The sequence below is a fragment of the Oncorhynchus keta genome, chromosome 24, assembly GCF_023373465.1.
Source record: "Oncorhynchus keta strain PuntledgeMale-10-30-2019 chromosome 24, Oket_V2, whole genome shotgun sequence".
In the NCBI taxonomy this organism is placed as follows: Eukaryota; Metazoa; Chordata; class Actinopteri; order Salmoniformes; family Salmonidae; genus Oncorhynchus; species Oncorhynchus keta.
The window spans coordinates 30,811,314-30,835,217 of record NC_068444.1 but is presented as its reverse complement, the minus strand read 5'-3'; the positions used below and the strand labels follow the sequence as shown (position 1 = coordinate 30,835,217).

The window sequence follows — 23,904 nt, the reverse complement described above, 5'->3', positions numbered from 1 at the left end:
CTCTAGCCTTTAGCTCAGTGCAGATGTTGCCTGTAATCCATGGCTTCTGGTTGAGGTATGTACGTACGGTCACTATGGGACGATGTCATCGATACACTTTTTGATGAAGTCAGTGACTGATGTGGTGTACTCTTCAATGCCACTGGAAGAATCCCGGAACATATTGGAGTCTGTGCTAGCAAAACAGTCCTGTAGCTTAGCATCTGCTTCATCTGACCACTTTTTTATTGACCGAGTCACTAGTGCTTCCTGCTTTAGTTTTTGCTTGTAAGAGGGAATCATGAGGATAGAATTAGTCAGATTTGCCAAAATGGAGGGCGAGGGAGAGCTTTGTATGCGTCTCTGTGTGTAGAGTAAAGGTGGTTGAGTTTTTTTCACCCCCTCTGGTTGCACATTTAACATGCTGGTAGAAATGAGGTAAAACACCTCTGGATGAGCGTTTTCCTGTTTGCTTACGGCCGTATACAAGTCATTGAGTGTGGTCTTAATACCAGCATCTTTTAGTGGTGGTAAATAGACAGCTATGAAGAGTATAGATGAAAACTCTTGGTAAATATTTGGTCTACAACTTATGAGATACTCTACCTCAGGCGAGCAAAACCTCAAGACTTCCTTAGATATCGTGCACCAGCTGTTGTTTACAAATATACAGACCGCCACGCCTTGTTCTATCCTGACGATACAGTGTATAACCCACCAGCTGTATGTTATTCATGTCGTCATTCAGCTATGACTCGGTGAAACATAAGATACTACAGCTAATGTCCCGTTGGTAGGATATACGTGCTTGTAGTTTGTCTATTTTATTATCCAATTATTGCACATTGGCTAATAGTATAACGACACAGAGCGAGAGACAGATGCAGACACCGGAGGCAGATGGTTCGAGCCTCTGCTATTTATTGAAAAACTAAGTGCGAGCAAGAGGGCAGGTCAAGGACAGGCAGAAGTTCATAAACCAGGTCAGAATCCAGAACGTACAGAGTGCACAAGACAGGTGAAATAGATCAGGGTGTGACAATTAGGACCAATGGTAAAGGAAAATTATCCACTCGCTGCCAGATCCTTACAAGGCATCCCGACCTTTGTCCTCGATATCTCCGTCTTTTTCTCCTGTGAATGACGGCCAGCATCTCGGAGTCACATCTAAACTGTTGACGTTGAGACTGGTGTTTTGCGGGTACTATTTAATGAATACTTGTGAGGTGTCTGTTTCTCAAACTAGACACTCCTCTTTCTATTCTGGTTAGAGACCGTTTGCGCTGTTCTGAAGGGAGTAGTACACCGCGTTGTACAAGATCTTCAGTTTCTTGGCCATTTCTCGCATGGAATAGCCTTCACTTTTTCTAAAACAAGGACATTTCTCAATGACCCCAAACTTGTGAACGGTAGTACACGTTTTCTCAACAAGGTTATGGTCAATAATATCAAAAGGGTGCACTGAAATCTATCAGTGCAGCTCCCACAATCTTTTTATTATCCATTTTTCAACCAAGTCAGTCATTTGTGTCAGTGCAGTACCTCACAGGCTACTTTGACACGGAATCTGAGCTCAATTAAAAATGACCTTGACTTGACTCCATCAATAGCCTAGGCCTTGCTGTGTGGCAACACGCATTGTAGGATACAATGAGGAAATTATAATCCTAAAAATGCTTGTTTCACTGACTCAAATGTGCAGCTCACTCTCCAGTGATGGCCGATGCATTCATGCCAAAAGCCTCTTCCTCGGTTGTTTTACTTTGTGTCAGAGCAGAGATCATGAAAATTATTTCTGTGAGAGATACAGGGGAGTGGGGTGTGGGTTGTTTGACAGATTTTAAAGAAAGAAAATCTTAGCATCAGCATCTCTGTTATCATGGAATTGCCCTGAAGCTCAGCTCAATCCAGTCCCACATTGTGAGTTATCATTTGACTAAATTATTATCCATAGCGGTCTTGGACTGTTACCTTGAATGCACATTAAGGTGTTAAAACATGTAAACTCCAATTTAACTCTGACATTTTCTGACATTTTGTTTTCCTCCCGCTCACTCCAGTTGTTTTCAGGAGACCGGTCATTGTGTTGAGAGAACAATGCTTGACAAGGTGGAGTCAGGCTTCTACTTCATCACCCTGGACCACAACAGCAATGAGGCAGAGAACACCAAGTTTGGACCAGTGAGTCACCAACTCATTTTATGCCTTACACAACTCAGCACATACTGCATGTATTGCTCCACCTTCCTAAAACTCCAGTGCCCTACTTTTGTTGACCTTTTGACCAAGATCTATGGATTGTACAAGTACTCTAAATTGGGATTTCAACTCCATATTAAATCTAATTCCATCTCCTGTATTGTTCTGACCTCTATAGATTATGCAGATGCCCCACTTGAAGAACCTGGAGATCTTCACTGGATCTGAGGGATGGGGTTGGAGAAATGTAACCACTCAAATTCATAGACAGAGCTATGGATACAAGGACTGACCATTGCGTTTCCTTCTAAAACCCCATTGGAGACGACCCTAGGTTCCTCGCCTCAGATCTCCTCATGAGTTTTGAGGAGGATGTGAGTAGTGAGGAGTTGAGCAGAGATTAATTGGGACAGTGCTCATGTCATTGTTTTAGATGGAATTTTACTTTGTTGTTGATCTGTGACAATGTTCTGCTCCCTCAGCCACACTGCAAGCTCTCAAGTTCAAGTTGCACTCCCGACTGGCTTGCGCACTCTGTGAGGTTCTGTGTTATGCACTATAGCCCATTACCATATCACATGTGATTGAATATGATTTGCTGTTGGTTTGTGTGGATGTATGTGTTATGCAACATTGCTGACTTGAGACATTGTAAACAGTTTCAGGGCCATGGGCCTTTCTCATGATGGAAAAATACAGAATGACATGAAGACAGGGACTGTGCAATGAGTTGGGGGGAGCACATTCAGAACGTAGTGTTGCGAGAACAAACGGTATTTTGTTAGATAACAGGAGCCAGGTGCCTGAGAACTGTATATTCTACACAACTACAACGCCTGACCACTGAAGCGCTTAGGGGGCTGGGACCAGCCTCTGCGCCAACAATCAAAGATGGGCTAGGTGAGTCTCAACCACGCCCAGTCTCTACTCGGACAGGCCGGCTCAGAAGCAGGAACTACCTCTGTCAGAGTACATTTATAATATCTTTGTCAGGAACAAGTCAGTTCTGTTTGCCCTGCGAGGTGGAACAGAGAGCCCGTATATACGAAAATTGCATTTACCACTTATTGCTTAGCTAATAAAAATACATAGTATACAATCAGTGACTCAATGTCATATTTATCCTGATACCAGATTCGAATTGACGCAACCCTAACAACTTGCAGGACACCTCTGCTCACTTGATCATATTTCTTCTCTCCCGATGGTCGGGCAATGAGGTTTCATCTTGCTCACGCCCCATTTTGTGCGCGTTCAACTTTTGAATTGGATTTGACACCATACATGTGATTACTACAAACCTAGACAGGGATGAGTGCGCATATGTAGCCATAGACGGGTTGGTTGTTTAGCAACAAGACCAACACGTGAGCAACTATTGTGAAAAACAGACGGGGTTGGCTTATAATGTTGACATGTAATCTACATTTCATCTCCAATGTTTATTGAAAGCACTTGCAACAATAAGCACTTCTCTCATATCACTACAGTTGTTGATTAGCTAGCTAGCTAAATTTAGCCACATTAGCATTGATATGAAATCTGTCAAAACAAGACATGGTTTCAATAACAAGATGAAACGAGCCACACGATACCCCACCCACATGGCAGTTTGTCATTCTTGCTAGCAATCCATCCAGAATCACAACACACTGACTTCTGCACCATGGAAGCACGCACATGGTTTAGCTAACATCATCACGAAAACAATCTATAGTCCAAAGGCCAGCAGATAGCGATTTTGAGTAGTTTTATCTTATCATCCAAAGGGAATTTATGCAGCCGGTACACTCATATCCTGTGGGCTTGTTTGTACATAAAACATTCTCCATTCAAGCTGCAAAGGTATGGATTTCCTCATTTACTCGATCTAATGGCGAGAAGGTGAAAAAAAATAGGAAGTATGCATACTTTCATTACGAATCTACTTGCATAGATTCCTTTTGGACGGTAAGATGAAACAACTCAATGTCGCCATTTGCCAGCCTTTCGGCAACAGTAGCCGATGTGAAATGGCTAACCAGGTTGAGACAAAGAGAGGAACTGAAAGAACAGTGTTATACATACACAAAACCATAACCAAGTATTTTATTCTACTTTTATTTAGTTTCACTTATACTTTTCTCGCATAACTGTAGTTATTTGAAAAGGGGAAACATTGACTGGCCACAACAAAAAATTACAAAAATAAAGTGGGAAATGCACTCAGGCCACAATCTTATCAAATGTACATCTTGTTACATTAAAGCACAATTGGGGGGGAAGGAGGGATTAACATTTCAATAATGATGTACATGATCGTTTATGTACATTCAACAGAGTTTTACGTTCGAAAGCTTTTCCACAGTCCAAGCATTTATAAGGCTTCTCGTTTGAGTGTGTAGACATGTGTCTCTTCAGGGAGTCATGGTAGTTAAAGCTTTTGTCACAGACGGAACATGAATACGGCTTTTCCCCTGTATGAGTCCGGTAGTGCGTAGTGAGATAATTGGCTTGAACAAAGCCCTTTCCACAGACGTTGCACTTGAACGGCCGCTCTCCAGTATGGTATCTCGTGTGTATCCTCAGTTCAGCTCTCGACCTGAAAGCCTTATCACAACTCTTATGGTTGCATTTAAAAGGTCTCTCTCCCGTGTGAATCAGATCATGCCTTTTCAATGCATTTGCACAAACAAACTGCTTGCCACAGTACGTACACGGGTAACGCACCCCACCATGCTTAGTCTTCTCATGGTTCGCACGGGAATTACTAAGCCTGAAGGGTTTCCCACAATGGCGACACGGGAAACGACACTCTGTGGATTTTTCACCGTGGCTATTCTGCATGTGTTGTTTCAGGTCAATGTTGGTACAGAAGGCCTTGCCACACTCCCAGCAGAGACAAGGCCTGTCGTCAGAGTGCCTTTTCTCGTGTTCAACTAGGTCGTAATTGTAGATGAATCTCTTTGGACACTGGGAGCACTGTAAGGGGAGGTTCCCGGTGTGAACCATCTCGTGTTTGATGAGGGAATGGAACTTCTTGTAGCTTTTCGGACAGTGGGTGCAGACGAACGGTCCGCTGAATTTATGAACATCCAGATAGTGTGTTCTGAGGTTTGTGAGCATGAAGCTCTCCTCACACATGCTGCACTGAACGGGCCTGTGCCAAAGCTTGTGTCTGGTTAAAGTTTCTAAGTCAGGCAATACCTTCCTGCACCCTGTGCAGTAGAGCGGGCCGTGGATAAGTTTGTGTTTCCTCAGTTTTGATTGGATCGTGAATGTCTTCTCACATTTGTCACACTCAAAACGTATGTTGAAGCTGTCGAGCTCAGCAGCGTCAACTGTCCGAACCTTGCAATAGCGTCTGAGATGGACCCGCAAACCTCCGCTGTGTATGAACTTCATCCCACACTGAGGATGAGGGCAGGAGAAAGGGCGCTCGCCTGAGTGAGTTCTCATGTGATACTCAAAGGCTCCAGCAGTCACGTATTTACCACAAATACGGCACATATGTTTTGGTTTTTGGAAGGTTTTTCGGTTAGACTTCTTTGCTGTGCTGGAGCACTTTGGTCTTTTGATCTGGCTAAGTTCTGGGTCGTAAGATGGGTCCTGGGGAGTACTGGTGGAGGATGAGTCACTGTCCTCAGGTGTTGCCTCAATAGTAACACCACTGGACGGCTCGGTGTCTTCTCCCTCAGGTGATGCTTTCTGGACTGCTTTCGCTTCGCCGAGTGAATAGTGACGATTCGTAGAGTGAATCTTCATGTGGGTACTCAAGTATCCAATTCGATGCACAATCTTGCCGCACACCTTGCATGTTCTACGGTCTATTGAGGATTGTGCGAATTCTGCATCACACATAGTAAACGGAACACTACTGCCCTCTACAGAGGGAATCTCCTCTTGTTGCCCAGTTCCAAACAGACATGACTTTCTGTGAGTTTGCAAAGTGTACAAGTGCTTGAAAGTCTTCTGACAATTGCGACACTGATAGGTGCGACCGTTCTTATGGGTTTGCATGTGCTTTTTCATGTCTGAAAAGCGGGATAAGACACGTCCACACACTGTGCACATATTGGGGTTTTGGGGTGTTTTAACTCTCTTGCAGACACGTTTTTTCTGTTCTGAAAATTCAGTTTTGGTTTGCTTCAATTCTCGTGCTAGCAATGTCTTCATCTTACGACCCCTGTTTCTTCTCACTGGTTCTAAGGGCAACGTCAGGTTAGCGGTGTCAATCCTTTGTAGCTCCACTGAGGGCTTGTGAAGCATGGACGATATGATCGTATCAGACAGGTCTATGCTTTTCATTTGTCGAGGGCTAGGTGTTCGGTATTTTTTTCCATCAGGCATGCCACTGGTGTCATTTCTCTCTCTTTTGAGCCCTTTGAGTTTATTGGTTTTGACTAAAGGTGCCATCTTCCCATCTTCCCCTAAAACCAACACTGTTTCATATGCTGGTTCCACCTCTTCAGTCTCAGCAAATTCTGAATTATCCTCTTCCTCGTCATTAATAACTGAGGATGCTTTTTCCTTTCTCTTACATTCCACCCTATCCTCTGCTATTACATCCATATTTGTCCCGGGTTCCATCTCTGTGTACTTTTCCAGTGTTGCAGAGTCCACCTCCAACTCTTTGGTGAATGTATCCATAAAGACGTTCAAGGATGATACGTGTGTTTCTGAATCTGTCTGTTCAGTTGCAATCACCACCCTTTCTACTGGAGGGAGACAGAGAGCTGAGAGAATGCAGTCCCCATCGGAAGAAGACAGAGTATCTAGAAAGGGAAGAGGATAAATGAAAGAAACTTTGTATAGTGAAAATGTTTTTCTCCCTACAGAAGAAAAGCCAACATCTATATGGGTCCTGTGAAATTGCCTACCATGGTTGTCCAGCTGGCCAAGGTCTCTGTGGTACTGAAGCAGGGTTTTCAGCTGCTGAGGGTGAGACACTGACTTAACACATTCCTCAAGAAGAGAGGGGGAGTCGCTGAGCAGCAAGGCAGCCTGACACAATGAGGAATACAGAGTTAGAAGGAATATAAGTAGAATTCACAATTGCGTAAGTGTCAAGCGTTCCTCTATATAATTGTATTTCTACTAGTACCTGTTGGAAGTTTGACACAGGAAGTAGCTTCTCCAGTCTCGAAAGGAATTGCCACATGAGTTTCTGTATGGCTGCATCATAACTGGAACCAAATTCTACAGGAAAAACATCCTAAAACAGAGTTTTTAAAATTGTATTATTATTTCACCAGGTAGGCCAGTTGAGAACAAGTTCTCATTTACAACTGCAACCTGGTCAAGATATATATATATTTAAAGCTTGGGAAACAATGGCCTATTTATTGCCTGTGTGTGTGTGTGTGTGTGTGTGTGTGTGTGTGTGTGTGTGTGTGTGTGTGTATGTACACACACACACACACACACACACACACACACACACACACACACACACACACGCCCAATTTTTCAGTTTTTGTTTTGTTAAAAAAGTTTGAAATATCCAATAAATGTCGTTCCACTTCATGATTGTGTCCCACTTGTTGTTGATTCTTTACAAAAAAATACAGTTTTATATCTTTATGTTTGAAGCCTGAAATGTGGCAAAAGGTCGCAAAGTTCAAGGGGGCCGAATACTTTCGCATGGCACTGTATGGGGCTTTGGTGACAAAACGGATGGCACTGTGATAGCAAATTCGATGTAGTCTGAGTAGAGATTTGGAGACTATTTTGTAAATGACATCAAAGTCAAGGATCGGTAGGACAGTCAGCTTGGACAGGACAGTCAGTATGTTTGGCAGCATGAGTGAAGGATGCTTTGTTGTGAAATAGGAAGCCGATTCTAGATTCAATTTTGGATTGGAGATGCTTAATGCAAGTCTGGAAGGAGAATTTACAGTCTTAACAAGACACCTAGGTATTTGTAGTTGTCCACATATTCTAAGTCAGAACCATCTAGTGTAGTGATGCTAGACGGGCGAGTAGCTCTTCAATCGATAGCATGCATTTAGTTTTACTTGCATTTAAAAGCAGTTGGAAGCTACGGAAGGAGAGTTGTATGGCATTCAAGCTCATCTGGAAGTTAGTTAACAGTGTCCAAAGAAGGGCCAGAAGTATACAGAATGGTGTCGTCTGCGTGGAGGTGGAACAGAGAATCACCAGCAGTAAGAGCGACATCATTGATGTATACAGAGAAAAGAGTCGGCCCAAGAATTGAACCCTGTGGCACCCCCATAGAGACTGCCAGAGGTCCGGACAACATGCCCTCCGATTTGACACACTGAACTCTGTCTGAGAAGTAGTTGGTGAACCAGGCGAGGCAGTCATTTGAGAAACCAAGGCTGTTGAGTCTGCCGATAAGAATGCGGTGAGTGACAGAGTCGAAAGCCTTGGTCAGGTTGATGAATACGGCTGCACAATATTTTCTCTTGTCGATGGCGGTTATGATATCGATTAGGACCTTGAGCATGGTTGAGCAGCACCCATAACCAGTTCGGCAATCAGATTGCATAGCAGAGAAGGTACGGTGGGATTCGAAATGGTTGGTGATCTGTTTGTTAACTTGGCTTTTGAAGACTTAAGGCAGGGCAGGATGGATATAGGTCTAACAGTTTGGGTCAAGAGTGTGTCCCCCTTTGAAGAGGGGGATGACCGCGGCAGCTTTCCAATCTTTAGGGATCTCAGACTATACGAAATAGAGGTTGAACAGGCTAGTAATAGGGATTACAACAATTGCAGCGGATAATTTTAGAAAGAGAGGGTCCAGATTGTCTAGCCTAGCTGATTTGTAGGGGTACAGATTTTGCAGCTCTTTCAGAACATTTTTGGTGAAGGTGAAATGGGGGAGGCAGGTGGAAAGCATGGCCAGCCGTAGAAAAATGCTTATTGAAATTCTCGATTATCGTAGATTTATCAGTGGTGGCTGTGTTTCCTAGCCTCAGTGCAGTGGGAAGCTGGGAGGAGGTGCTCTTATTCTCAATGGACTACAGTGTCCGAGAACTTTTTGGAGTTTGTGCTACAGGATGCAAATTTGTTTGAAAAGGCTAGTTTTTGCTTTCCTAACTGCCTGTGTATATTGGTTCCTAACTTCCCTGAAAAGTTGCATATCGCGGTGGCTATTTGATGCTAATGCAGTATGCCACAGGATGTTTTTGTGCTGGTCAAGAGCAAGGACTATAGAGCAAGGACTATATCTGTTCTTAGTTCTACATTTTTTGAATGGGGCATGCTTATTTAAGATAATGAGGAAAGCACTTTTAAAAAGAATATCCAGGCATCCTCTACTGACGGGATGAGGTCAATATCCTTCCAGGATACCCGGGCCAAGTCAATTAGAAAGGCCTGCTTGCTGAAGTGTTTTAGGGAGCATTTGACAGTGATGAGGGGTGGTCGTTTGACCGGGGACCCATTACGGACGCAGGCAATGAGGCAGTGATCGCTGAGACCCTGGTTGAAGACAGCAGAGGTGTATTTAGAAGGCAGGTTGGTCAGGATGATATTTTTACTCATATTCCTATGAGTAAAGGAATATTAGCCATCTATTAAATAATCTCCTGGGATTTTTCATTTGTGGAAACATACAGCAGTCACATGGAACTGACAACTATTCCATACCCACTGACCTGGAAGAAATGTTCCCTCTCATCTGGGTCTTTCAGAAGGGTTTGAACCAGCCCCAGGAAGCTGGATTCAGATAATCCCACCTCTGCATCAGCCTTAAACACAGAATATAAATGTTGCCTTAAATCAGGACATCCTAAATGATAGCTTTTAATTTATGCTGCATATGTTTGACCTAATGGATCAGTCATATCAGAAATATTTATGACCGACAGACATTAGTGGATTCTCTGCCCGTGAGGAGCTCACCTGTGTCGCCCAGAGAGGTGTAAGGGTCTTTATCCTGTCCAGGTGTGGCTGAATGGTCTGGAGGTCTGTGAACGGCTTCGAGCGACACAACTCCAGGACCAGCTGAAAGCAGAGCATCAAAGTCAGAAAATGAAGAGGGGAAGACATGCATGACTAAATATGTTCATCTCATCTTTCCGCACAAGAGCACTAGTTCCGTCCCTCCCTCTCACCCGTGCTCGAAGACCCAGAATAAGTTGGGCCCTCTGACTGTCATTCAGAAGCTCTGGAACCACATCTGTGACCATGGTAACAAACTCCTCCAGCATCCCATAATCCATCACGTGACTCTGCTGGATCGTTTGCCAGATGGCTGCTGAGACCAGGCGCAGTGGTGGGACCATGAGGCGCAGAGCGGGGAGAGGAAGAGGGGGAACTGAAATAGAGGTTTTAATAAGTTTTAATGACAGCAATGCCTTTTGTTACAATTGATTCAGTTACAGTCAGGGTTGAACAATGCAAAAATGGGTGGTAGTGGTAAAAAGAAAATGTGTGAGCCAATACTAGCCAGATCGTTCTGACCTGAGATTCAGGCAGTAAATACAAAAACTTTCAGGTCAGAACGCACGGCTGCCAAAATGAGGGAAGTGTGGGGCCGGCGCAGGATATGGTTGAGAAAACGTACCTCATCCAGAGATGGAAGATGTCGCCGTAATCCTAATTATGCCATTATCCAAAATGACATCAAGAAGATTAAAAAGCTAACGGTATTTCAAACTGCCTTTGTCCTCATGCTAGGTAGCAGAAGCCACAGCAGCTATTTTAGAATGGCACGTTGCGTTGAGCAACAAAAGGATAGTCAGACAATCAGGCTACTTTGTTGTTCAGCACAAAGTTATATCCCAAAATGGCCTTTGCTACCTAGCATGAGGATGAAAAAAGGCAGTTTAATTACAAACTAGCAGTATTTCAATCTTCAATTTAGGATAATTAGAAGGACAGCGACATCTTCCATCTCTGGACCGAGGTAAGTTTTCCCTGCCATATCCCACCCTGCACTGTCCACCTTAACCCTGAGACCCAACATTGGAAAAACAAGTTTCCTAAATTGCATCCTGTATAGGCCCTAAACAAAACAACAAAAGTCTAACATTACATAGTGCATCTCCTTAGACCCAGGTGTATCCATTAATAGTATTTGTTGTGTGTCAGTATATTTGTGGCATCAATAGCCTCAAACATTAGAAACATGTCCACTCGGTGAATCATTACAGCTTTAACAATACACATCAGTCCCCGATGCAAATGTTTGAGAGTACTGCGTCGGTCCACGGACCCCAAACAGATCCAAATTATTTATTTATATATACAGTGCCTTGCGAAAGTATTCGGCCCCCTTGAACTTTGCGACCTTTTGCCACATTTCAGGCTTCAAACATAAAGATATAAAACTGTATTTTTTGGGGGAAGAATCAACAACAAGTGGGACACAATCATGAAGTGGAGCTATTCCCCCCCAGAAATGTGGCAAAAGGTCGCAAAGTTCAAGGGGGCCGAATACTTTCGCAATGTATGTATGTATGCATGTATGTATGTATGTATGTATGTATGTATTATAGCATTGCAAATCACCAATTCACTCAAATGTTTTGCTGACATAAGTTTCCTACCTACCGACCAAAAATATGAAATATTGTGACAACTCATGCATCCTTTCCTTCAGTGTCAGACTCAGCATATAACGGTGTTGATACTCAGTGATCTACATATCATTTTGCATGCCAAACAACCCTAGGGAATATCAGTAACATAGTCAAACTGCGCACTATGCCCAACGCAATGCAGGCAGCCTGATCATCTGCATGGCACCTTCAGCACTCAAATGTGACAATGGCTTGCATTATTAGGTTTTATTAGTTGACTGACCCATGTCATTTTCTAGATTTTGGGGTGCTTTCAAGAAAAATGTTAACTCAGGAAAAATACAGGGTCAAATCATGTTGGTAATCTTCCGGTCGGAATGTCCGTTCTCTAGAAATATACCAGAGTTGACTTGGAATTTCGAGTTGAATGACCAACAATTTTTCCCCAGTCGGAGCTATTCCCCCCCCAGAGTTGAGTTGTTTTGAAAGCTGCAATTGTTATCTTGGTGCTTTCGAAAATTGTGTTTTACCAGAGACATATCCTGCTGAAAAGACTGTTCAGTTTCACCATCGACAAGTTTAGCTTTATACAAAGTGTATATAGTCATTTTTAGATAAACAGGGTAAAGTATTTCATGACGAGGAATCACTTTTTCAAGGCACACTGCATGGCCAAAGCGGGAGGTGAAAAGAAGCTCAACTTCCATTTGATTTCAAGATGGGGAGGTGAAATCCAATTTTTTTTTTTTTTTTTTTTTTTTTTTTTTTTGGGGGGTCAGATCAGCTTAAATAGCACAGATAGATTGTAGCTTCCATCAATGTAATTGCATCATTTTCAATCCCCAATATATTTTATAATATACACACAGTACAGTCGTACGTTTGGACACACCTGCTCATCCAAGTTATTTTTTTATTTATTTTTACAATTTTTACAATTTTCTACATTGTAGAATAGTGAAGACAAACTATGAAATAACACATGGAATCATGTAGTAACCAAAACAGTGTTCCACAAATAAAAATCTATTTTATTTGATATTCTTCAAAAGTAGCCACCCTTTGCCTTGACATCTTTGCACACTCTTGGCATTCTCTCAACCAGCTTCACCTGGAATACTTTTCCAACTGTTTTGAAGGAGTTCCCACATATGCTGAGCACTTGCTGACTGCTTTTCCGTCACTCTTCGGTCCAACCAATCCCAAACCATCTCAATTGGGTTGAGGTCGGGTGATTGTAGAGGCCAGGTCATCTGATGCAGCACTCCATCACTCTACTTCTTGGTCAAATAGCCCTTACACGGCCTGGAGGTGTGTTTTGGGTATATATACACATACACACATACACATACATACACATACATACTAGTGATGCACCGATAATACATTTTTGGCCGATACTTTCCTTGCCAAAATAAACAATACTGATTTTTTTTTTTTTTTTTTTTTGTTATGCGGCCATTTAAGCATTCGAGTACAGTTAAATAGTTCACACACACAGCAGTCTAAGGCACTGCATCTCAGTTCAAGAGGCATCACTAGAGTCCTTGGTTCGAATCCAGGCGGTATCACATCCGGCCGTGATTGAGAGTCCCATAGGGTGGCGCACAATTGACCCAGCGTTGTCCGGGTTTGGCCGGGGTAGGCAATCATTGTAAATAAGAATTTGTTCATAACTGACTTGCCTAGATACAGTGAAGTCGGAAGTTTACATACACCTTAGTCAAATACATTTAAAATCAGTTTCACAATTCCTGAAATTTAATCCAAGTAAAAATTCCTGTCTTAGTTCAGTTAGGATCAAAACTTCATTTTAAGAATGTGAAATGTCAGAATAATAGAAGAGAATGATTTCAGCTTTTAATTTTTTCATCTCCTTCCCAGTGAGTCAGAAGTTTACATACACTCAATTATTATTTGGTCGTATTGCCTTTAAAATTGTTTAACTTGGGTCAAACATTTCAGGTAGCCTTCCACAAGCTTCCCACAATAAATTGGGTGAATTGTGGCCCATTCCTCCTGACAGAGCTGGTGTAACGGAGTCAGGTTTGTAGGACTCCTTGCTCGCACACACTTTTTCAGTTCTGCCCACAAATTTATGGGATTGAGGTCAGGGCTTTGACGGCCACTCCAATACCTTGAATTTGTTGGCTTTTACCACACCTTTGGAAGTATGCTTGGGGTCATTATCCACTTGGAAGACCCATTTGCAACCGAGCTTTAACTTCCTGACTGATGTCTTGAGATGTTGCTTCAATATATCCACATATACAGTGCTGGTAATAAAATAAAAACTAGCTAGCTCATGGATGCAAACAATGTTCTTCCCCAAAAACATAGCAAAACGACATCTGTTTCAGTAGCTATATAGCTAGGTGTCATCTAAAATAACCCAAATTCATAAGACAGTTATTTGATTAATGGTGGTCGGACACATCTGTGAAGCTAGCCACAATAGTGGACTTTGCAGTTAGACTTCAAAATAAAAGTCAGTCGTTGACAGTGGTGCAAATTAATACAAATAGTAGAACGCCATCATTTAATAGATCATGCTAACCGAGGTTGGAATGTTAGATAGAAATTATCCAAAGACAAATGTTAATTTAACAAATCTGTTGAAATCACACAGGATGTATTATACTTTAGAGTTGCTTTGGGGTCGGGCCTCCCGAGTGGCACAGTGGTCTAAGGTGCTGACTGCATTGTAGTGCTAGCTGTGCCACTAGAGATTCTGTGCTCGAGTCCAGGCTCTGACGCAGCTGGTCGCGACAGGGAGACCCATGGGGCGGCGCACAAATGGCTCAGCATCGTCCGGGTTAGGGGAGGGTTTGGCCGGCAGGGATGTTCTTGTCCCATCGCGCACTAGCGACTCTAGTGACAGCTCTGGTATTCGCAACCATTTTCACTCACTTAACTCCACACTTTTCCAAACGCAAAAACACACCCTACCTTCCATCACAATACACCTGCACATACTGTGCTTTTTATGCCCTCTGTTTGCAGTGTTCTTATCCCTACCATGTTGATTGAGTACTTTTTTTCCAGTTCCTTATACTTCATGTATTTAGTTAATTATCCTTTCTTCTAATGAAATCTTAATATTTATAATATTTTATAAATAGATAAGTCAAATACTAATTATGTTACATTTACATTTAAGTCATTTAGCAGACGCTGTTACAACAGTCCTTGAATGGTGTAGTTGTAGCTTATTTCTTTATTAATTGTTGTATTTTGTTTTCCCCATTTTTATTACAATCCCTTCCATGGATAGTATTGGGTGTTCCATTGTTCAACTCCATGGGAACTTAACCATTTAGAATAGCCATGGAGTAGTATGGGTGTGTGAACATTATGTTATCAATATACAGACTATGAGAGCTACACATTTCCCTATTAATCTATTCTCCTTGAAGAGTGGGTGCAGAACTTTGCACCGTTCTGCAACTTCTTTCAGGAACTGATCATTCATGCCAGTGTGTCTTTTGCCCAGGCTTTTAACCAGTTATTTAAAAATAAATAAAAACATTGGCAATGATTAGGTGCTCATATCCCAGTCCTAAACGGTGTACATGTTCAGAGTTGGATTTTGTCTACAAAAACATCTGGGATCTGCAGCACTAAGAAATAATTCTTTCACCACGATTTGCACCTTTTTCTTTGATACCAGTAAGTAACAGATTCTCTCTCATAGATCTTGTCTGTATATCAAGGCTTCTCTCAAAGATGTTCTCCTTTTTGAAGTTCATTAAATGTCCGTTTCCATCTTATTGAATGTACCTTTTAGCTTGTCCGTTTCCTTCGTTGTCACAGCTTGTATCACTCATCTTGGAGGCTCGCCTTCAACTTCTTTATAGCTTGAATGACTAATTCAAGTATGCCCAGTTTATCATCAGATCGGTTTCCACTCTTAGCATTCCGGGTGGTGAAAAAGCATAAATCGTCTGTCCGTTGAAGAGTCGTGTTCTTTTGGGGATTGGTTCTCCATGCTTCTCAAACATGTTTGGTTGGTTTATTTTGGTTGATACAATTCTCTAGCCTTATTTGTTATCCAGATTGAAGGTTATTACCCATGAGTAGGTGGAGTGAAGTGCTAATATTTAGTCAGAGTTTGAATATTACGTTTTTATCTTGAAGTGATCTGCACCGCTGTGTTCAGTCCGCTCTTTTCATGACAGACTAACCAGGTGAAAGCTATGATCCACTTCAAAGCAGTGTATATGAAGGGGAGGACAGGTTAAAGAAGGATTTTTAAGCCTCGAGACAATTGAGACATGGATTGTGCATGTGTGCCATTCAGAGGGTGAATGGGCTTGAAAATATTTAAATGCCTTTGAACAAAGTATGGTAGTAGGTGCCATGCGCACAGGTTTAAGTGTGTCAAGAACTGCAATGCTGCGGGGTCTTTCCACACTCAGTTTCCTGTGTATGAAGAATGGTCCACGACCCAAAAGGCATCCAGCCAACTTGACAACTGTGGAAAGCATATAGTCAACAGGTACTAGCATCCCTGTGTAACACTTGACACCTTGTAGAATCCATGCCAACAATTTATTTATTTAACTAGACAAGTCAGTTAAGAGCTAATTCTTATTTACAATGACGGCCTAGGAAGAGTGGGTTAACTGCCTTGTTCAGCGGCAGACCGAGAGATTTTTACCTTGTTAGCTCGGGGATTCAATCTAGCAACCTTTCGGTTACTGGCCCAACGCTCTAACCAGTAGGTTACCTGCCACCCCCAATTGAGGCAGTTTTGTGGGCAAATGGGGGTGCAACTCAATATTAGGATGGTGTCCCTAACGTTTTGTACACTCCGTGTATATGCATTAGCTATATCATAGCTAATTTGTATCGGATAAATATCTGCAAAAGTGCCAAGTCAATTAGTGGGTGATGGTGATTTCAGAACCAAAGTGAAGGGGACAAAAAAAAAAAAGGCTATATTGCCCCCCTAATCTGACAGTGGTAGTGGAGTGGTAGATGCCTAATCTCCTTTACGGCTAAACTGCCTACATAGTATGCCTAGGTCATTCATTTAGCCTATTCTAACATTCCACCGAACAGTAACTGAATGCCTCTGTCTGCATGCTTTATAAATGACTCGCTGTCTATAGGAACTAACCATTTTAGTGAACGGGGAAGCGTATCTAATAGAAGTCTACAATTTTTTTTTTTTTTTTAACTTTTTGGTGACAGTATTTTCACATCCAGATTAAATGCATGCCCAAATTCAACTGCCTGCTACCCATCCCCAGAATATAAGATATGCATATTAGTAGATTTGGATAGAAAACACTGAAGTTTCTAAAACGGTTTGAATCATGTCTGAGTCTAACAGAACTTATTTAGCAGGAAAAAAAGAGGACAAACCATTCAGATTTTTGTTTATTGAGGTCACTCTTTTCAATGAGTTTTCATTGGGAATCCAGATTTCTAAGGGACCTTCTTGCAGTTCCTATCGCTTCATCTGGATGTCAGTCTTTAGAAATTGGTTAAGGTTATTCCTTTGTGTAATGAAGAAGTACGGCCATCTTGAACGAGGGTCACTTGAAGTGTACTGTTAGATAGAGGCGCGTGACCAGAAAGCATGCTACAGTTTGTTTTCTTCCTGTATTGAACACAGATCATCCAGTCTACAATTTAACCGATTATTTACGTTAAAAAATACCCAAAGTTTTATTACAAAAGTAGTTTGAAATGTTTTGGCAAAGTTTACAGGTAACTTTTGAGATATTTTGTAGTCACGTTGCTCAAGTTGGAACCGGTGTTTTACTGGATCAATCAAATGCGCCAAATAAATTGACATTTTGGATATATAGACGGAATTAATCGAACAAAAGGACCATTTGTGATGTTTATGGGACATATTGGAGTGCCAACAAAAGCAGCTCGTCAAAGGTAAGGCATGAATTATATTTTTATTTCTGCGTTGTGTCGCACCTGCAGGGTTGAAATATGTTCTCTTTTGTTTACGGAGGTGCTATCCTCAGATAATAGCATTGTTTGCTTTCGCCGAAAAGCTTTTTTGAAATCTGACATGTTAGCTGGATTCACAATAAGTGTAGCTTTAATTTGCTATCTTGCATGTGTGATTTAATGAAAGTTTAATTTTTTATAGTAATTTATTTGAATTTGGCGCTCTGCATTTTCCCAGGCTTTTGGCCAGGTGGGATGGACACAAGTGTCCCACATATCCCAGAGGTTAAATTTGCCACTGAGCGTACACCATTTACACACGCAGAAGTAGGGCTGGGAGATATATCAATAATTAGAGGGAATTACTTCCCTCAATAACAATATAAAAACATTAATATTAATTTGATGATGTTGATTTAGAATAATTAGGTACAGCAGTCCATTTCACCTCTGAAGCAGCAGGAACGTGCAGAGAAGTGACAACATGCACGTGGAAAAGTATACGCCCACTAAAAACCACTTAGCACCTTGAGTGATGGCGTAGCCACTTAAGCACGAAAAATGAATGATGTAGGCAAAAACAGCGGCACTGAGCCATGGAGAAGGAGCAGCTTCCAACAAAGAAATTGATAAAAAGGGTTAAACTGTTTCAGTTATTTGGAAGTGGTTTGGCTTTTTGAAGTCCGACAAAGAGCAGAGCAACGTTGGGTCCAAATTGTGCCGTAGACAGGTGGCTACCAAGTCTGGTAATTACAACATGCAGAAAGTTTGAGCCACGGTATTGATAAAACCAAGCACCAGCCAATCTAGGGATGTTCCCCCGAAGCAGTCAACGCTGACAGCGTTTATGCCTTACGAGCAAACATCGAAAAGACATCACAAATGCTATTATGCATTGCATTGCTAAGGACATGCTACCAATTAGCAGTCAAAGGTTTCAAGAGGTTGATCAATTTAAATTGACCCCAGGTATATGCTCCCTGGCCGCAAACATTTCCCTCACACTGCACTGCCTAAACTCAAATAGTGTAGAGAAATAGTTAAGGAAAAGCTCAAGACAGGTGACGTATTTTGCTACTACTACCAATCTGTGGTCTAGTCGCACATCAGAGCCTTATATTATCCTTACTATACACTATATTGACAGAGTGGAATCTTCGAAATAAATGCCTTCAAACATCACACTTTCCTGACAACCACACGGGTGAAGCTATAGCAGGAGGAGCTCATTGACGCTCTCGCCTCCTGGGGACTCACCCAAACCATCAAACCATCAAAACGTTGGTCATTGACTATCTGCAAGAGAAATATGATGATCTAGCCACAGATTACCTCCTGGACAAAGGCTCGTTGGTCAACCCTTGGTTTAAAACACATTACATCAAAAAGAAGGTGGGCCACATAAAAGCAAAACTGTCTCAGAGATAGTCAATGAGGGACATGAAAACCCAAGCCCAGCACAGGGAGACGTTGCTGCTGCTTCACCTCAACTGCCAGCTAAAAAGAGTCACCGGGCAGATTTTTCCAAAAGCCATGCTACACCACCACAGGTCTTACTGAAAACTCAGCTGCTACCTTCAGTCTGCTGATGCTGACCGTGAAACCAATCCACTGGACTGGTGGAAGATCCACCAAAAAAACACTTAAGAGCTTTAAAGCCAGAGACCGTAGACAGACTTGTCTTTCTTGCTTGTAAGACAACTACCCCAACTTCAGCTATGATGTGCCATTAGTTATAATGCATATTGACTTGCACTATTATTTTAATTTATTGTTCATAACTTGTAAGGCTTCATAGCTTTTTTTTTTTTTTTAAGTGGAGTCAATGTTATTTTTGAGTCCTACTTTGACAATGAATAAGAAACATGAAAGCCTTCGGTTTATTCAGGCAGGCTGTAGTCTTTAGCAGAAATTAACCTTTTAAACATTTCATTAAAATTGTGATAATAATCATTAAAGCTAGAGACAGTAGACAGACTTGTCATTCTTGCTTGTAAGACAACTACCCCAACAAACTGTGATGTGCCATTAGTTTAACAGTTTTAATGCATATTGAATTGCACTATTTTTATTTTTATTGCTCATGACTTAAGGGTTTACCTTTTAAACATTTGAGTAATATCGATGATTATCGTTATCCAATGAAAAATATATATAAAATCACCCAGCCCTACACAGAAGTCAAGCTCAGATAGATCCAGCACAGAGGCCCAATCGCATGAGCTCCACCAGTAGCAGATTGTAAAACTATAAATGGAAAATGAATGTGTTCATGAAACAAATGTTAGAACAAATCGATGCGGTTCAATGCACGAATCAGCTTTTTGTTAACCCGCACCCAATTGCTAATAGCCCATCTATATAAATAAGTGAAAAACTGAGGCCCCCACCAAACCCTAACCCACAAATATAGGAAATGCGCTGTAGGCTACAGCCAGAGCTGGAACAATCAGTGATTTTTCTTTTGCCTAATTTAGATACATTTCTGCTTAGAATTTCAACAATTGAGTTATTGACAGACCATTGAACAAAACAAGGCTACCCCCAAGTCATGTTAATACATTCAAAAAAATAAGACAAATTGCTGAAAACAGAGTTCAGAACATTAAAGCCAATTATCTCTATCATCTTTTTGCAGATAGAACCTTTGTTCCAAGCTCTCAATTTGTTAGTCAACTGTCTATAATTAGATACATGCAGCTTCTCCTCTGTCATTACAGGTTGCCCTAAAAGACTAAATAAATACTTGCTCACCAGGAATAATGTTTAAATCTATAGAACGAATGTGTCAATCTAGTTGACGTCGGTAAAGTTGTCATCTCAGCTTCTTTCGCAGAGCAAAGATGTTTAGGCGCCGGGAGAGAACACAATACAAAAAATAAAAATAATTTCCAAAATGAAATCAGTTTGACCCGTTGTAAGGAAATAGAAATCTGTGAAAATGACCCAACATGTTTCTGAAATATTAAATATCAGCTTATCATATTAAGTTCAACGCTGATAAAGATAGGGACCGTCGGTAGAGGTACCGACTGCTAATTCGCATTCTCTCAATATGCGGAAAGAACACTCCACTCCTGTTCCAGTGAAAATGTACACTGAACAAAAATGTAAAAACGCATGGTACCAAGCGTTGGTCCCATGTTTCATGAGCCAAAATAAAATAGCCCAGACATTTTCCATGCAAAGGTTATTTCTCAAATGTAGTCCACCAGAGCCATTGCCAGAAAATGTCATGTTAATTTCTCTACCATAAGCCACCTCCGACATCGTCTTACAGAATTTGGCAGTACCTCCAGCTGGCCTCACAACTGCAGACAACGCCAGCCCAGAACCTCCACATCCACCTTCTTCACCTGTGGGATAATCCAAAATCAGCCACCTGTACAGCTGTGGGTTTGCACAACTGAAGAATTTCTGCACAAACTGTCAGAAACCGTCTCAGGGAAGCTCATTTGTGTCCTCACCAGGGTCTTGACCTGACTGCAGTTCACAGTCATAAGACTTCAGTTGAATTTGTATAGTGCCACAATCACACATAACCAGCACTGCTATCATCCTCTACCACTTCACCAAATCTTTCCCAAACATTACATTTCTGGCCATCTAGTCTTTCTACTCTCTACTTCGCAGCTTTTCTCTTATTGAAAGAAACACTGACATGTCCTTTTAGCCTCTGAGGATCGACTAACTTTTTATGCCCATTCCCAAAAGCATTTGGCTTGTAGGCTATTTGGCGCTTACAGATAAGCCCTAACGCTTACTCACTAATGTCAGAGACTAAAAAGAATGAAAGAATACCCTTAGAATGATCAATTCCAGCACGCGCATCACTACTAGATACTTATCAAAACATCTTGAAAGGGAAAGATGCACATCCCTACCACTCGTCTGACATCACTGGTCCCCTATACAAGCATAGGTTGTTTAACATCCATGCCAAGTACATGTTAAATATGTTTCCTTTCTTCTTGAAGATGTACTGATTATATAGAAAAATATAAATTGAAGAACAAACATTCTAAGCTAGAGGTAGTTTGTAGGTGTTGCAAAAACACAACATTGGTATTAAAGGGATGTAAAACAGACAGGGCCACATTCATATATTTATAGGCAAGTTAGATTGTTTTGCTTCCAAATTCTACAAATATGGACAAGCAAACACTTACAGCAACGTACATACACATCAAAAGAACATAAGTATATATTTTTTAAACAAAATGAGTGGCTTATGAGCTCAGAGTACTGCCATTGACAAAACCTAACTTCACCACTTTCATGTTGAGGTGGTAAGATCGAAGGTTCTCTCCAAATTAAGCCAGAAAAGACAACCCAAATATTACTAGATGCAAGTTAGGTGTCCTCTATAAATAGAAAATTCACAAAATAGTTGATCCTTTCAAAAAATATGTTTTTGATAGAAAAATACAAATTAGATTCACATTTGATTTTTATTTTTTATTGGAATACAAAAATTGGGATTGGTCAAGTTGATCAATTTGGCTATCAGACCAAATGTGACTTGATTTCAGGTATAAATACCATTACCATTTCCATCACATGTAAATGCTTTGGATCCATTTGTATGTGATTTTAATAGTATTTCAGGTTCTTAACACACACTTTTCCTACCATTAAAGGCCAAAGTTGCATTTTTGCAACATTTCCAGAAAATTGTTCTGCAAATCTAATCAGAGGCCTATTACATGCATTTCTAAAGGGAAATAAATAACAAAAATAAAGATTAATACTGCTGTTCATAACCAAGTGGGAAGTCCTAAATACCAGTCGGTTGCAGGGCTCCCGAGTGGCGCAGCGTTCTAAGGCACTGCATCTCAGTGCAGGAGGCTTCACTACAGACCAGGCTGTATCACAACAGGCAGTGATTCGGAGTCCCATAGGTGGTGCACAATTGGCCCAGTGTCATCCCGGTGAGGGTTTGGCCGGGGTAGGCAGTCATTGTAAATAAAAATCTGTTCTTAACCGACTTACCTAGTTAAATAAAATTAAATCTGGCTAATGACCATCAAGCTGCGTCAACCATAAACTAAAAGTACTGCTATCATGTTGGTAAACAAATTATAGTGTTCAAAAACAAATATTTTTATATAGGTTTTGTTGTTGCATTTAACTGCTAAAAATTTAAGATAATTTCATTAATAGGTGAAGTCAAAGGACACCATGTGGGAGAAGTCAGAGTTCAGGAATGATAATTAGTAGTAATTACCAGCTCGAGGGGGTTCAGGTAGATTTTTCCCTGTTTGTGTTAAATACCTCCTTCCCACTTCACTTGAACTTTAAACCTGCGTTCATAGCCAAGGTTAAATAAATAACATTTAAAAAGGTATGTTTCCCTGTTCAGGCATTACATGCGTCAACCAATGGTAGCATGCAACGTCATCGACTGCGCAGTCAGGCAACAGATTGCTATAACATAATGGTTAGCTGATAAGTAAAATACCATTACGGGCGTTGTAAGATCTGGCATACGTCCGCAACGCCTGGCAAAGGATCGCGGCCTAACTCTTGAGGTTCAGATGTATTTGCTGCCTAAATCAGGTCGGAACAGTCTGGTTCAGCCAATAGTATAATATTGCCAATACATGACTAGCTAGCTGTATTTATTTGGTAAGAGAATACGCTGATTAAAAAAAGCCATTTGACCCGCACTGTTCCCTAAACTTAGCAAATAGAAAAGGAAGTGAACTTAACTGATAACGTTAGCTAAATAGCTACTAAAGCTAACATTAGCTTGTCTGTACTAACTAGCCAGGATCAGAATGATTACAAATTGTACTGCATTTTACCATTTTTTACTGAAACGTGTCCTCTCATCGTGCGGTCCAAGCTGCAGTCACGTCTATACTTAGGAACTGGGGGTGACGTTGTAAGGTTTATCAAAGTTATTGAATGTGAAGCGCCAAATATTTTCCTCTTCCTCCTTGGAAGCGGGTCTTTGCTAGAAGGGATACAATTTATGTCGAAGTGATGTCAAATTCCCGCGAGAGTTTGAATCTTGCCTGCCAAAATTGGAACTTCGAAATGTTCAGAATCATTCGGTATACTGTATACTAAACAAAAATACAAACGTAACATGTAAAGTGTTGGTTTCATGAGCTGAAATAGAATATCCCAGACATTTTCCATACGCACAATAAGCTTATTTTCTCTCATTCTATGCACAAATGTGTTTACATCCCTGCTAGTGAGCATTTCTCCTTTGCCAAAAGAATCCATCCACCAAGAAGCCGATTTAAAGAGCGTGATCATTACACAGGTACACCTTGTGCTGGGAACAAAAAGGCCACTCTAAAATGTGCAACACAATGACACAAATGTC

The 23,904-nt window shown here is 41.2% G+C and overlaps 1 protein-coding gene across 3 annotated transcripts; it reads right to left on the bottom strand.

The window, feature by feature from the left end:
• Positions 1-4,262: 4,262 nt before the first annotated feature.
• LOC118403002 (zinc finger protein 420-like) lies at positions 4,263-23,555 on the bottom strand. 3 transcript variants are annotated; one of them, XM_035801432.2, is made up of 8 exons: positions 23,372-23,555; positions 20,843-20,920; positions 10,239-10,441; positions 10,027-10,128; positions 9,780-9,872; positions 7,262-7,372; positions 7,038-7,161; positions 4,263-6,932 (listed from the first exon to the last, which is right to left on the bottom strand). In XM_035801432.2, the coding sequence occupies exons 1-8, from the start codon at positions 23,397-23,399 to the stop codon at positions 4,450-4,452; spliced, it is 3,222 nt and encodes a 1,073-aa protein (XP_035657325.1). In that variant the 5' UTR covers positions 23,400-23,555; the 3' UTR covers positions 4,263-4,449. The 3 variants fall into 3 exon arrangements, with proteins under 3 accessions (XP_035657325.1, XP_035657326.1, XP_035657327.1); XM_035801433.2 differs by having other exon boundaries at positions 20,858-20,920; XM_035801434.2 differs by lacking the exon at positions 20,843-20,920 and having other exon boundaries at positions 23,372-23,554.
• Positions 23,556-23,904: the final 349 nt, after the last annotated feature.